General features: G+C 42.1%; 1 protein-coding gene across 1 annotated transcript in view; it reads left to right on the forward strand.

Annotated features, from left to right (window-relative positions):
• The window catches only part of SLC28A3 (solute carrier family 28 member 3), a 312,588-nt gene that overhangs the window by 70,695 nt on the left and 229,022 nt on the right, over window positions 1-12,871 (forward strand). The window contains exon 2 of the mRNA XM_085633118.1: window positions 1,425-1,505. Within this exon, the coding sequence (XP_085489244.1) occupies window positions 1,425-1,505 (81 nt within the window). The remainder of the gene's footprint in view (window positions 1-1,424; window positions 1,506-12,871) is intronic.

Raw genomic sequence — 12,871 nt, forward strand, 5'->3', positions numbered from 1 at the left:
CACCACAACAGGAGAGAGTTTCTTATGTGAGCTTGAGATATTTATATTTGATCTCAGCTTGAAAGGAAGTCGCTTGATATTAGTACAGAGTACTTCAGAGAGTCTGATGTCTCATGGAGTCCCAGGAGTAATTCATGCTTACTCTCTAACCTGATTCCTAAAAACTTGTAGTTACTAAATAGGTCATAATTCTGAAAATTCTGAAGCAATTCGCACCTAAGACAAGAGAAAGGCGCAACATTCACAGAAACACCTTTAATAAGCACAAATATTACTGCGCTTTTTTCAGTGATTTGAAAATAATATAGCTTTGCTATTTGAATTTTGCCACTTGATTTGTGACTTATTATTTGTGCCACAATTAGCGGTGAGGGGTTCGAGAGACGGTCTGCCGCCATGTGTCCACCCAAATATGGCAGCCTTACAAGAAACATAAAAGTACACTATCGGCCGTATTACAGAGAGTGCCTCAGGGGCGCAATGGGTGTCTGCACCAGCTATGTGCGCCCCCGGGCACTTTGGTATTACAGAAGGTGCTGCAGACGCTTGTGCGGCCCCTTCTGTAATACCGATAGCACTGACACACATAAACCGCCAGCGCTATCTGCAGAGGGCATTCCCTCATTTGCATGGGGGCATGTACCATGCATATGAAGGCTTCCCGTTGCCGCTGCGCCCGAGCCGTATTGCCGATGCGGGCACAGAGCTCTCAGGAGGCACATTGGCAGTGCGCCAACTAAAAGTGGGTGCACTGTCAGTGCAACCCCTGACAGCAGCCCTCTGGAGGGGGAAAGGGGATCCTAGTCTCATTGACCCCCTGACCTCCCCTTGCAGGTGGGTGCGGTCAGTGACCGCACCCGCCTGCAAGGGGATCATTAATCTCCTTTGAAAGTGCAGGCAGGTGCCGCCTGCACAGTGAAAACACTTTAAAGCAGCTGCTCTGTTTTTCATAGAAATGAGCTGCCCCAGGGCAGCATGAGTTGGCGGCTGCCCTGGAGGAAGCGCATTCCATGTAATAGGGTGCACTTACCCAGTTTGCACCTGCGCACCTGTTTTAAGGCGCACCGGGCACAAACAGGGAAAGTGCGTCCTTTACATAATAGGGCCCCATATCCTCATACTGCTGTCTGAAACTACCAAGACGGCTACCACAATAACCATCAATTGAGCCCTTTTGACTTGTTGAGCTTAAAAAACAACATAATGAGTTTAACAGTCATCATTAAAAACAATCTGTTTGGACTGGAGAAAAGATAGCTATATACCCGCAAAGGCCTGCGAGATGGAGGGTTCTGTTACTTCAAGTTTAATTCTCACAATGAACAATCGAGTTTTAAAGGATAAAAGTGTCCACTAACTTTATCCAAATTTATAGACCGAGCTCCTAGTTCTGACCTGACTTGCTTTCTTTGGATATCTTTCAGAATGATGAAGGCGATTTTGCAAAACACAACGCGTTTCGAAACAGGGCCCATGATAATGGGGCTGCGGTGATGAACGATCAGGTAAGACTGACTTTCTCTTTCAAGGTTTGGAGTTTTGGTTATTTTACAAAACAAAAACTATATGTTTATGTATTGTTTTACAAAACTCGTTTATTCAGATCGCTGTATGCATCCTCTCAGTACTAACGGAAAGCCCTAGCATTGTTCTAATTTCTCATCACTGTGTCATAGGTCATCATTACTCTTGCCCCTAATAATATACATTTATAATAAATACAATACTCAAAATAAAAGGGAAAATGTCAGTTTCCATACCTATCAAAGCACTCGCCTCACAAAAAGTGTGGCAGCCGGGCAGTGTGTCAGTTTCAAGGTGAACATTAACAAGTCACAGACCGGGAACGTTACCCAGGTTGATGTTGGAAAAAGAAATTACAAGACAGCCTCTCTTTACTCAGTGTCACACTAGGGATATTCCTTCCAGGATTGGCGTTCCTCACAGCTTTGGCATCATCACTCCATGGCTGCTGGGTACAGCATCGGCTAAGCGGGCTGCAAGGTGTGCAGTAGTGCTCCAGCCTGCTGCCCGGCCAGGTTTTCAGTCTGCAGGAGGTTCACCATCTTTCCTCTTGGTATAGGTAGCATCACAGGTTCATTGATTGAGTAGCTCATTCTTTTCAAGACTTTGTGCCTGAAAGCACAAAAGGATTGCTGTGAGTTAAAATAACTTGCTTTTGCACTACTCCTGAATTCTAGGAGTAAGACCAAGGCAAGAGCACAAAAACACTGAGGGCCTGGTTTAAAATTTGGTGGATTGCATTAAAGATGATGGAATATCTGCCACGTTTGTCATGAAATGACTCGACATCGAAACTCTAAATCAGGCCCTGAGATACAAGAAAACCCTTGTGAATTTGTGGATGGACCACTGTCTCTTCTATTAGACTAGGCCTGGCCTTCTTTCAGTCTGATCTACCTTCTGCTTGTAATTCCATGCTATAGGCGTGCCCGAATTCTTGATAGAGCCTTTCTTTGCACTGGCACGACCACTGAAATTACCTTTTTGACCCTCTAATCTAATCTCTAAATGCATCTTGTCTATCTGAAAGCTCCTCTTTTCTGTTGACTCATTTACTTTGGTTTCTGGGTAGCTTGTTATTATTGACCCAAGCCTGGTACCCTGTGCTAGCTGCAAGATACATATTGGCATCTACTATATAACTTCATTCAGTTAGTCATTCATTCATTTATTCATTCATTCATTCATTATTTAATTCATTCATTAATGGAACTAATTGAAAATTGGTAGCATCTTCAAAACATGGACGATAGGTGCGAGTAGGTCTTGTTGTTGTGTATTGTTGGCATTTCCTTACAAGAGTCAATGTAAAGGAGAACTTCTACAGGACAAAATACTGTAATATAACTGATAGGGGTTCAAAAAGACCCACAGCTACATACATATGAATAAAATAAAAAATTAGAAAACATATGCATGCAATAAACTTTTTAAATATGAGTCCTCTTAAAAGGGTAAATGTGATATTTAATTTCAGATTTGAATTTTGATACACAACAAACCACATGTCACTACTTACAAGATAGCGCTGCATGTAAGATTAAACTAGCAGTCAACAGTATGGGTGTGGACTGAAATAGAACAAATAACTGCTGGACAATATGCCCTTAACAAATGGACACATTTGTCCATGTTCAGTCACTCTGATAAATGGGTCTTGTGTACGAGAAGACCTGAGGGGATGGAGGTCAGAGAGAGATGTTTCATTGGCATATTAACGTAGGGCCTTTAGGGTGGTCAGCATCATGAGTTTATTGAAGGCATGGAATATTGGGGATGTCTGTGGAGTCAAATCTCAGGCTACAATTGAAAACAAGAAGGGGAAGAGTGATTTGCCTAGTTCATCTCTCTCTTGACTGTTGGGATTTATAATAATGTTTAGTGAAGATGAGATGTTGCTAGAGCGTTGTTTTAGTTGTCGGTTTTCCAACTTGCTGGCTAGTTGATAAGCAGTGGCATAACATAGGCCCCCGTAGCTCCCACAGTGCGGGGGGCCCCAAGCTCCAAGGGTCCCCCTCAGCACAATACCCTGGCCTGAGAGCTCCTGATTGAGTCAGGAGGGGGGCCTCTCCGTGTACCTTGCAAGGGGGGTGCTTTAGTTTTAAAAGGTGTAGTACTGATGACAAACCGCTGAGCTGTCAGAAAGGAGCTCCTCCGTTGTGAGGTCTTGATTACTGTGCAATGTTTGGTTGCTGCATTTGTAAAGCCTCCTAGAGGAGCAGGGCGGGCTGGAGAGGACCATTGAGACGAACACGGTCAGGTTAGCAGATGGCCCGCCCATGTACGGCTGTGATAAAACATGTTGTGGGGGTGGAATTCCTGATGTTGTGCCTGGGAGTTAAGGGCGAGTGAGAGTAGGGATAGTGTTGTCGTTCAAAGCAAACCTTAGGTAGGAGGATCTGAGAAAAATGAAGGCTCTTTATAGGGAAAAAAGTTAATACAAAAACAATTTAGGTGATACATTTAGGAATTCCAACCACTCCAAACACCAAAAAAGAGCCAGATTTCTATTAATTTCTGTATATTCCAGATGAGGACCTAGATAGGAGCCAATATACGAATGTAGACACAGATGCAAAGGAGCAAGAGGCTATTACATTTGGGTTAGCTCCTCTCTTAATGCAGTAGAGAAGCATATTCATACAGGCTTCCAGTCAGACTTAGATTTAGGCAACTATCCATCAATGACAAAAGAATATGTATATCTCGTGATGTTTGATACATATATATATATATATATATATATATATATATATATATATATATATATATATATATATATATATATATATATATATATATATATATATATATATATATATATATTCACTGAAAAAACCATAGGTTTCACACATGTTATAGTTAGCTGGAAATTTTACTGATAAAAAACCAATGAAATTCCCCCGTTATAGTTACTGTAGGCAACTATAACTCACGCGACCGTAATCCTCTGCTGATGCTAATACTGTATTTAGACACTTATTTGCCCATGTCTTCTTCCATTAAATTTTAGCTATACATATATTACAAATATTTTTTTTTCATAAAGACACATATGTCATCAGCACAGGATTACGGTCGCGTGAGTTATAGTTGCCTACAGTAACTATAACGGGGGAATTTCATTGGTTTTTTATCAGTAAAATTTCCAGCTAACTATAACATGTGTGAAACCTATGGTTTTTTCAGTGAATTTGCAAGGTTTTTTAAATGCTAATTCCTAACTATAACGTGTGTGAAACCTATGGTTTTTTCAGTGAATTTGTACGGTTTTTTAAATGCTAAGTTACTTTACGCCATTCGTGGCGTGCGCGCCCACTTAACGCAGTTCGTTCCGTGCGCACATGGAGGACATATTATGCGCTTCCTTGTGATAGGTAATCTGTTGAAATTTTTTTGGGAAATGCTGTGCTCATATATGCCATGCACAAATGGTGTCCTTCGGCCACCATTTGCACACGGGGTGGAGAGAGTGTGGATTTTTTTTTTTTTATATTTTTTTACCGTACGCATACGGTAAGCGTACGGTAAGCGTAATCGGCGAAATTTTCAAAAAATAAAAAATTACCGTTTTTTGCCTTGGGGGATCTTTGAAGACTCAACTAACATGGTTATGTGCATGGGCGCTGTCTAAACAGCCCCTTTATATGTTTTTGGCATTTGTTTATCAGCTCCCCCCTCAGAGTGCGAGAGAGAAAATGGCGGCCGCCGCTTCCTGGTTTCGACCGATTCGAATGTTTACTAAGATCTAACAGCCAATCAGAATCGCGCTCGCGCACGCCACCGTACGCGCACGGTAAGCGCACCGTAAGCGCACCGTAAGCTGCCACAGATATATATATTGATTTAAAGGCTATTTTCTCAGATTCTACTGAACAGATTTACCCCAAACCTACAAAAGGCACTTCCTTGACCTGGGGACTACCTCTCTGCCAAATTTCATTAAATTCTGTTCAGCCATTCGGGCTGTAGCCCTGTCTAAAGGTCCTATGGAAAAATGCATGGGAAAAACGCGTTTTGGGACCCCCCTTTTATCTCAGCCCCCGCTTGACGAATCCCCCCGAGACTTTCAGGGTAGGAGCGGAGCGTAGCGCCCCACCTATTTTGAAAAATTCGCGAGGATTCGTCGACCGGCGCCAAAGTTATTCAAAATAGAATGTTGCGGATTTCCTATGGAAACGTGGTCCTAACTATAACTACCTACTGGCGACCGCCAGTAGGTAATATATATATATATATATATATATATATATATCTCTTCAGAACGAATGCGGCGCAATCACCACCAATGTAACCACAGCACAGAGAATCCACAGTAGTTTCTTTAAGGTATTTTATTTTTTCTCTACACCATCAGTGCAACATGAAAAGACGGTTGACGCGTTTCGGCTGATGCCTTCAACTGAACCATAGAGTCCCGGCGTCTAAACTGTCTATTTACAGTGGCTAAGTGCATAAATCCATTGTTTGTTTAAAAAAAAAAATAGTCTAGACTGCTAACCCATATAAACGACTGATTACATTTGGCTTATGGCAGTTGCCATTGTTCCTTTAGCATGTTTGCATTTTTTATGGTTTCTTAACATATTTTAACAGTTGTTTCATTTACATCTATATATATATGCCTCCTCACTGTAGTGGATTTTATTAAAGTTATCTAATTATTCATTTGTTGGTAAAGTACCCAAATCAAATCACCAATACGGTGTAGAGACAAGTATATATATAAAAAAACACAAATAATGCAAAAAAATGGCCTATTCAAGGATAACTTTGTTGAGTTTTCTGCTCAAGGATATAAAAGGCAGAGAGGTTGAGGTCAGGAAGAGGGAAGAGAGATGGGAGTTGGTAAAAAGATAAAAAGAAGATAAAAGGAAACAGAAAGACAAATTAAGGCGAGGGGGGAGAGAAGGATAAAAGTTAAAGAAACAACGTAATATACAAATACACAAAGTTATTTCATTTCATTTCATTTGTGCATAGTCTAGACAGTTTTAATTCTGTCTGTTATTGAGCAGCGGGAGGTTCAAATTAAATTCAACTATGACCTATAAAATTAAAAATTTCTTTCTAGACTACACTAGGAATTCCTAGGTTGTAAATCTAATATGGAAAGTAAAGTGACAAGTGTTTGATGTGAAGTACATTCAAAACATGTGGAAAATAAAGTGACAAGTGCCTGGTGCAAAAATGCATTTGTGCAAATTTAACGTTTCAAAAATCTGTTTTCAAGAGAGTTTTTTCAAAATCAACAGAAGATTTCACAAAGGCATATTGCAGATATATTGTGCAAAGTCGCAATTCCAAAAGTGTCTCTCTACATAGTGTCTTATACTTTTGAGATAAAATTTCGTATATTTTCAACCCATATTCCATTGGGGAATCTCAATAATGGTCGTAATTGTTCCTGTTGAATCCATAATTTTATACCTCCCAAGCTATGCATTGGTCTTTAATTTTCTCTTTTGTCTTTAAGCCTTCTCTTTTGTTGCATATTTACTTTTACAGTTCTTTTCTCTTCATCCCTCACCCTTGATGTTAACTTAATAAAGTTATTCCTCTATAGATGGATCTTCAACCTCTGTTTGAGATTGTCCGAAAGTCTCATTCATCAAAGTCTTTTTTCTTTCTGCGTTGATTAATATATTGTTATCAAGTTTGCACTGTACATGAATCTTACTTGTTTTTGTACATTTTTATAGATGAACGTGCAATTCAGCCTCTAAGTTATGCTCAAATGGTTGTTCTGTGCCTAACGTTAAGATGAGTCTAGATTCAGCTCTTCTAAGTTCCAGGGTTTTGTCCCCTCCTCTTTCATTCTGTTTGACCATTTTGACTCCAAAATATTTCAGTTCTTTGATGTTGCCTGAATGATTCTCTGCGAAGTGTTTTGCCATTGGGTAAGATAGATCTTTTTTTTTTGATTGCTCTTAGATGCTGTAATATACGCAGTTTCAATTTGTTGATGGTACTTCCAACGTAAAATTTTTTACATGGACATTCTAAAACATATACCACGTATTTGGATTCACACGTGATATGTTCAATAATTCTTTCCCTCTTTCCATTCTGCAGTGGATATGTTTGTGTGTTATATCCATGATCACATGCCTTGCATTTGGAACATTTCCAGAAACCAGGAGTTGATAATCATGTTCCTTTTTCTTTTTTGATTGTTTCCAGGTGACTGTGTGTTAACCCCATCAGTGCCACGCCCTTTCCCCGCCCTGTGCCGGGCGTTACATTAGCGGGCGGGGTTCATGACGAGATAGTCTCGTCATGGGCACAGCGCAACCGTGCTCCATGACGAGACTATCTCGTCATGGGCACTGAAGAGGTTAAAAGGTCACCCAATGAGGCTGTCTTTCTGTAAGTTATTTTTGGAGTTGATGGTAACTTCCGTTTTAATGAGTCATCCAGCATCAGGATGCCCCAGTGCTTTTTAATGATATTTCTAAGGCACTTATTTTCCACATTTAAATCTAAAATAATGCAAGTTGTCTCATCATTTTCCAGTTGTTCATGGTCTTTCCGATAATTCTGATCTTGTCTTTAGCATTACTTTATTTTTAGATGTTTCAATGATGTTCAATGGATAGCCCCTTGCCAGGAATCTGGTGCCTGTATATATATATATATATATATATATATATATATATATATATATATATATATATATTCACTGAAAAAACCATAGGTTTCACACACGTTATAGTTAGGAATTAGCATTTAAAAAACCTTGCAAATTCACTTAAAAAAACCATAGGTTTCACACATGTTATAGTTAGCTGGACATTTCACTCGTGAAAAACCATTGAAATTCCCCCGTTATAGTTAGTGCAGGCAACTATAACTCATGCGACCGCAATCCTCTGCTGATGACGTCAGATATTACATCACTGTATTTAGACACTTATTTACCCATGTCTTCTTCCATTAATTTTTAGCTATACATATATTACAAATATTTTTTTTTCAGAAAGACAGATATGTCATCAGTGATGTAATATCTGACGTCATCAGCAGAGGATTGCGGTCGCTAAATGCTAAGTTATGTATTTTATTTTATTTTTTTAAGTTTTTTCACTGTGCGCGTACCGTACGCGCACGGTGCGCTTTGAGCACCGTGCGCGCACTGTGGGCGCTTGGTGCGCTTCGCGAACCAACCGCCCACGATGCGTTGTTCGTGCCGTGCGCGTACGGTGCGCGCACCCCGCGATTTTTTGCAAAAAAATATATTTTTATTTTTTACCCTTGGGGGTCCTTCAGTGACCCCCTGACAAAGGCTAGGGGGTCAGGACCTGTCCATCCTGCCCCCTTCTCACGTTTTCCCCCTTTGTTTTTCATTGCCTCAGACTGCGAGAGACAAAATGGCGGCCGACACTTCCTGATTTCGACCGATTCGAATGTTTATTGACATCTAACAACCAATCAGAATTGCGCTCGCGCACGTCACCGTGCGCGTACAGTATGCTTACCGTACACGCACGGTGCGCGCTTATAGATATATATATGCTTTTAACTGCAATTTTCTCAGGAACTAATGAACAGATTTACACCAGACCTGCAAAAGGCACATCCCTGAACTGAGGACTACCTCTCTGCCAAATTTCAAGTAATTCTGTTCAGCCGTTCGGGCTGTAGCTTGGACTAAAGGTCCTATGGAAAAATGCATGGGGAAAACGCGTTTTGGGACCCCCCCTTTTTCTCAGCCCCCGCTTGACGAATCCCCCCGAGACTTTCAGGGAAGGAGCGGAATGGAGCGCCCCACCTATTTCGAAAATTTCACGAGGATTCGTCAATCGGCGCCAAAGTTATTCCAAATAGAATGTTGCGGATTTCCTATGGAAACACGGTCCTAACTATAACTATCTACTGGCGACCGCCAGTAGATAATAGATATATATATATATATATATATGTATGAAAAACGAAAGGTTGCCCTCTGAGGAAAGGCGCACACCCGGGAAGTAAAATCCTCCTTCGTGAGGACAGCAGCAAAGCCAGCCTCCACCTCCAACCAAGCGCCAAACATGTTTCGGACATTACTCCTTGATCACTGGCAATAGAGGACAGACAATAGCAAGTAGTGGGAGGTGCCTCTTTATTTGATAAAGTCCCGCCCCAGTGGGCGTTGAGGTCTCGCTTGTAGGCGTGTGCAGTGTTGCACCCTGGTTATCGTGGTCCCACTGTTAATATATCCGTGTTGGTGCTCTTGGAAGCCCTCCATTAAAACAATATTCACCCCAGTGGGTTTAGGTGAGAAGAAAAGGCTGCCTCCTCTGCCAATAACAAAGTCACTCACGTTTGGGTACAACCCGTTCCAGTCGGGTCTCTGAATCAGCAACCCTGGATCCGCTGTATGTGCGGCGGGGCCCTTCCGCGACCGAGCAGGCCGCATAACATGAAAAACGAAAGGTTGCCCTCTGAGGAAAGGCGCACACCCGGGAAGTAAAATCCTCCTTCGTGAGGACAGCAGCAAAGCCAGCCTCCACCTCCAACCAAGCGCCAAACATGTTTCGGACATTACTCCTTGATCACTGGCAATAGAGGACAGACAATAGCAAGTAGTGGGAGGTGCCTCTTTATTTGATAAAGTCCCGCCCCAGTGGGCGTTGAGGTCTCGCTTGTAGGCGTGTGCAGTGTTGCACCCTGGTTATCGTGGTCCCACTGTTAATATATCCGTGTTGGTGCTCTTGGAAGCCCTCCATTAAAACAATATTCACCCCAGTGGGTTTAGGTGAGAAGAAAAGGCTGCCTCCTCTGCCAATAACAAAGTCACCCACTGGGGCGGGACTTTATCAAATAAAGAGGCACCTCCCACTACTTGCTATTGTCTGTCCTCTATTGCCAGTGATCAAGGAGTAATGTCCGAAACATGTTTGGCGCTTGGTTGGAGGTGGAGGCTGGCTTTGCTGCTGTCCTCACGAAGGAGGATTTTACTTCCCGGGTGTGCGCCTTTCCTCAGAGGGCAACCTTTCGTTTTTCATATATATATGTGTATATATATATATATATATATATATATATATATATATATATATATAGATAGGTATAGATATATACATACATATATTTATATTTTCACTGAAGAAACTCAAAGGTTAGAATGAAGTTATAGTTGTTAAAAGCATCACGTGCGCCTCCTTTTATGCTTTGCTCCTCACCTCACAAATTTCATTACTCCTGACATGTTTAAGTTTTAAAAGTAGAGGGCTAGAATGTGGGGTGGAAGTTTGTGCAAGTATGGGTGCAGGGCCTGGCTGAAGGCCAGTGCATGATGGAGGTGTCCCAAACAAGTTGTGATTATTACGAAGGCGATCATTGTATTTTAGACTTTTAGCATATCCTCACCTGCATGAATAACCAAGATCTGCTGTACTTTTTAGTGAAATGTCTGGCAGTACCACAGTACCTAGAAATGGTACTCGTGAATACCTGTAACTGAGAGTGAAGCTATATTTCATTGGCTAATGTGGTTGTACTGATGTATTTTGAAGGTGTTCCCACACTATGATTGTTGCAAGAGTGTGGCACCTGAGTGCACTCTGTGCTCAGCTTTCGCTGTATATTAAAAGTTTTTTGAGGATTGTAAGACATTGGGTTATTAATTGAGAGGGTGAGAGCTCTACTCAAATAATAATCACAATCCTTGTCATCCTTGTCAGAGTGCAAACCCTTAAAGTCACTAAATAAACCTGTGCTTACCGCTTATCATGACACCAAAATGACAAAAATCCAATAACAAGAACCAGAGTTATGAATTTTTAAAGTTTTAGGTAAAAATAGTGCCAAGAAGCACAAAGCACCAATCGCGGTTATCTGGTCACCCTAAACCGGGTCAAAGTCAGAAAGTCAGGTTGGCTATGATGGAGTGCAGGTCAAGTACAGGAAGCAGGTTTGTCCCGGTGGAAAGTTTATCTACTGCATAGTCCAGCTCCATGTGAATTTTGTGTTGCAGGAGATGCAAGATCGTTGTTTGCGGGAAAAGTAGAGTGCCCTCGCAGCTTTGCGATGGCTGGTGATGCAGGTGGTCGTTGCTGGGGCGAAGAGCAGGTCACTGTCAGAGCTTCACATTGACAGCAGACGCAAGCACTTGTTGCTGATACAAAGTGTCCGCCTGCACCCACTAGGGAGACCAGGGATGGTTCTTTTCCAACACAAGGAGCCCAGATCCTCTGGTTTCTCACCTAGAGTCCAGTTGCAGTTTTCAGGTTGGAAGAGTACACTCTTACGCCAGCCAACAATTTAGGCCCTGGGGAGCCACATCTTGGGGCTAAGGACTCATTCTAGCAGAGGAAAGGAGAGGGTCCAGGCAGGTCCAGTTAGTGCTGGTCAGTAGGGCAGTTGCAGGAAAGGCCTCTGGACAGCGGCGATTTCTTGTCCAGGGTGTCGGGGCTCTGCCCCTTCACTTTCACCCCCCCATCACTATCTCCAAAATAGATCTAAAGTTGTTGTTTTAAATTGAAGCCCTGTAATGCTGGGGCTTCATGTCACTCAGGGAGTGGAGAGCATGGTCACCCCCACCCTTTCCCAACTTGTCACAGTTGGGTGGTCCCTCCCTGTGACGTATTGGCAATGGGTGGAGTAGAGACTGTAGGCAGGCTGGAAGTCAAGCATTTGAGTCTGTGCAGTTTGTCATCCAAATTTTTAAAGACACAGTGCGTAGACTCGAGATGTTTGCTGCCCACACTGCACTTTGTAAGGAATGCCATTAGCTCCGGTGTGTCACACTTGTATGGCCCTACACAGCGTGACTGTCTGGCTACCGTGGAGCAGACTCGTGGATGTGGTGGTGGTATGGAGCGAAGGTAGTGCTGATGGACACTACAGTTGTGTGGGACTCAGGTCAGCGTTACTAGCTTGGAGACTCCAGATTGTGCCTTGCAGTCCCCAACCCTGTGGAACTCGAGGTGAGGGGTGTATATTTTACGGCTCCATCTGTCCCTGAAAACTTTAGATCAGCAAATGTGTGTGCTTTGGATTTGACCTCTTTATGCATTTCTCTGCAGTTTTTATTTAGCGCCTCGGGGAACTCGCCACGCAGGCAGCACTAATGGTTTTTGTACAACTGGCATTCATGCACATATCTTGAAGTACTTTCATGCGTACGCAAAAATGCTTTTTGTACAACTGGTTTTCTGAATGCACATATTTGAAAGTGCTTTCATATGCACATGATAATGGTTTTTGTTTTCTAAAAAATTCTGTTGAAATGAAACTGTGCCTAAGATCGCTCAATTTAAGTTAGAAAGCCACGATTTATCCACGTTTTCTGGTTTCGCCTTACAAATAGGACAGTAATTGAGTGTCTATTAGTCTTTACTTGTGTTAAGGCTTAAGTTTT

This window comes from Triturus cristatus, chromosome 2_1 (genome assembly GCF_964204655.1).
Source record: "Triturus cristatus chromosome 2_1, aTriCri1.1, whole genome shotgun sequence".
NCBI lineage: Eukaryota > Metazoa > Chordata > Amphibia > Caudata > Salamandridae > Triturus > Triturus cristatus.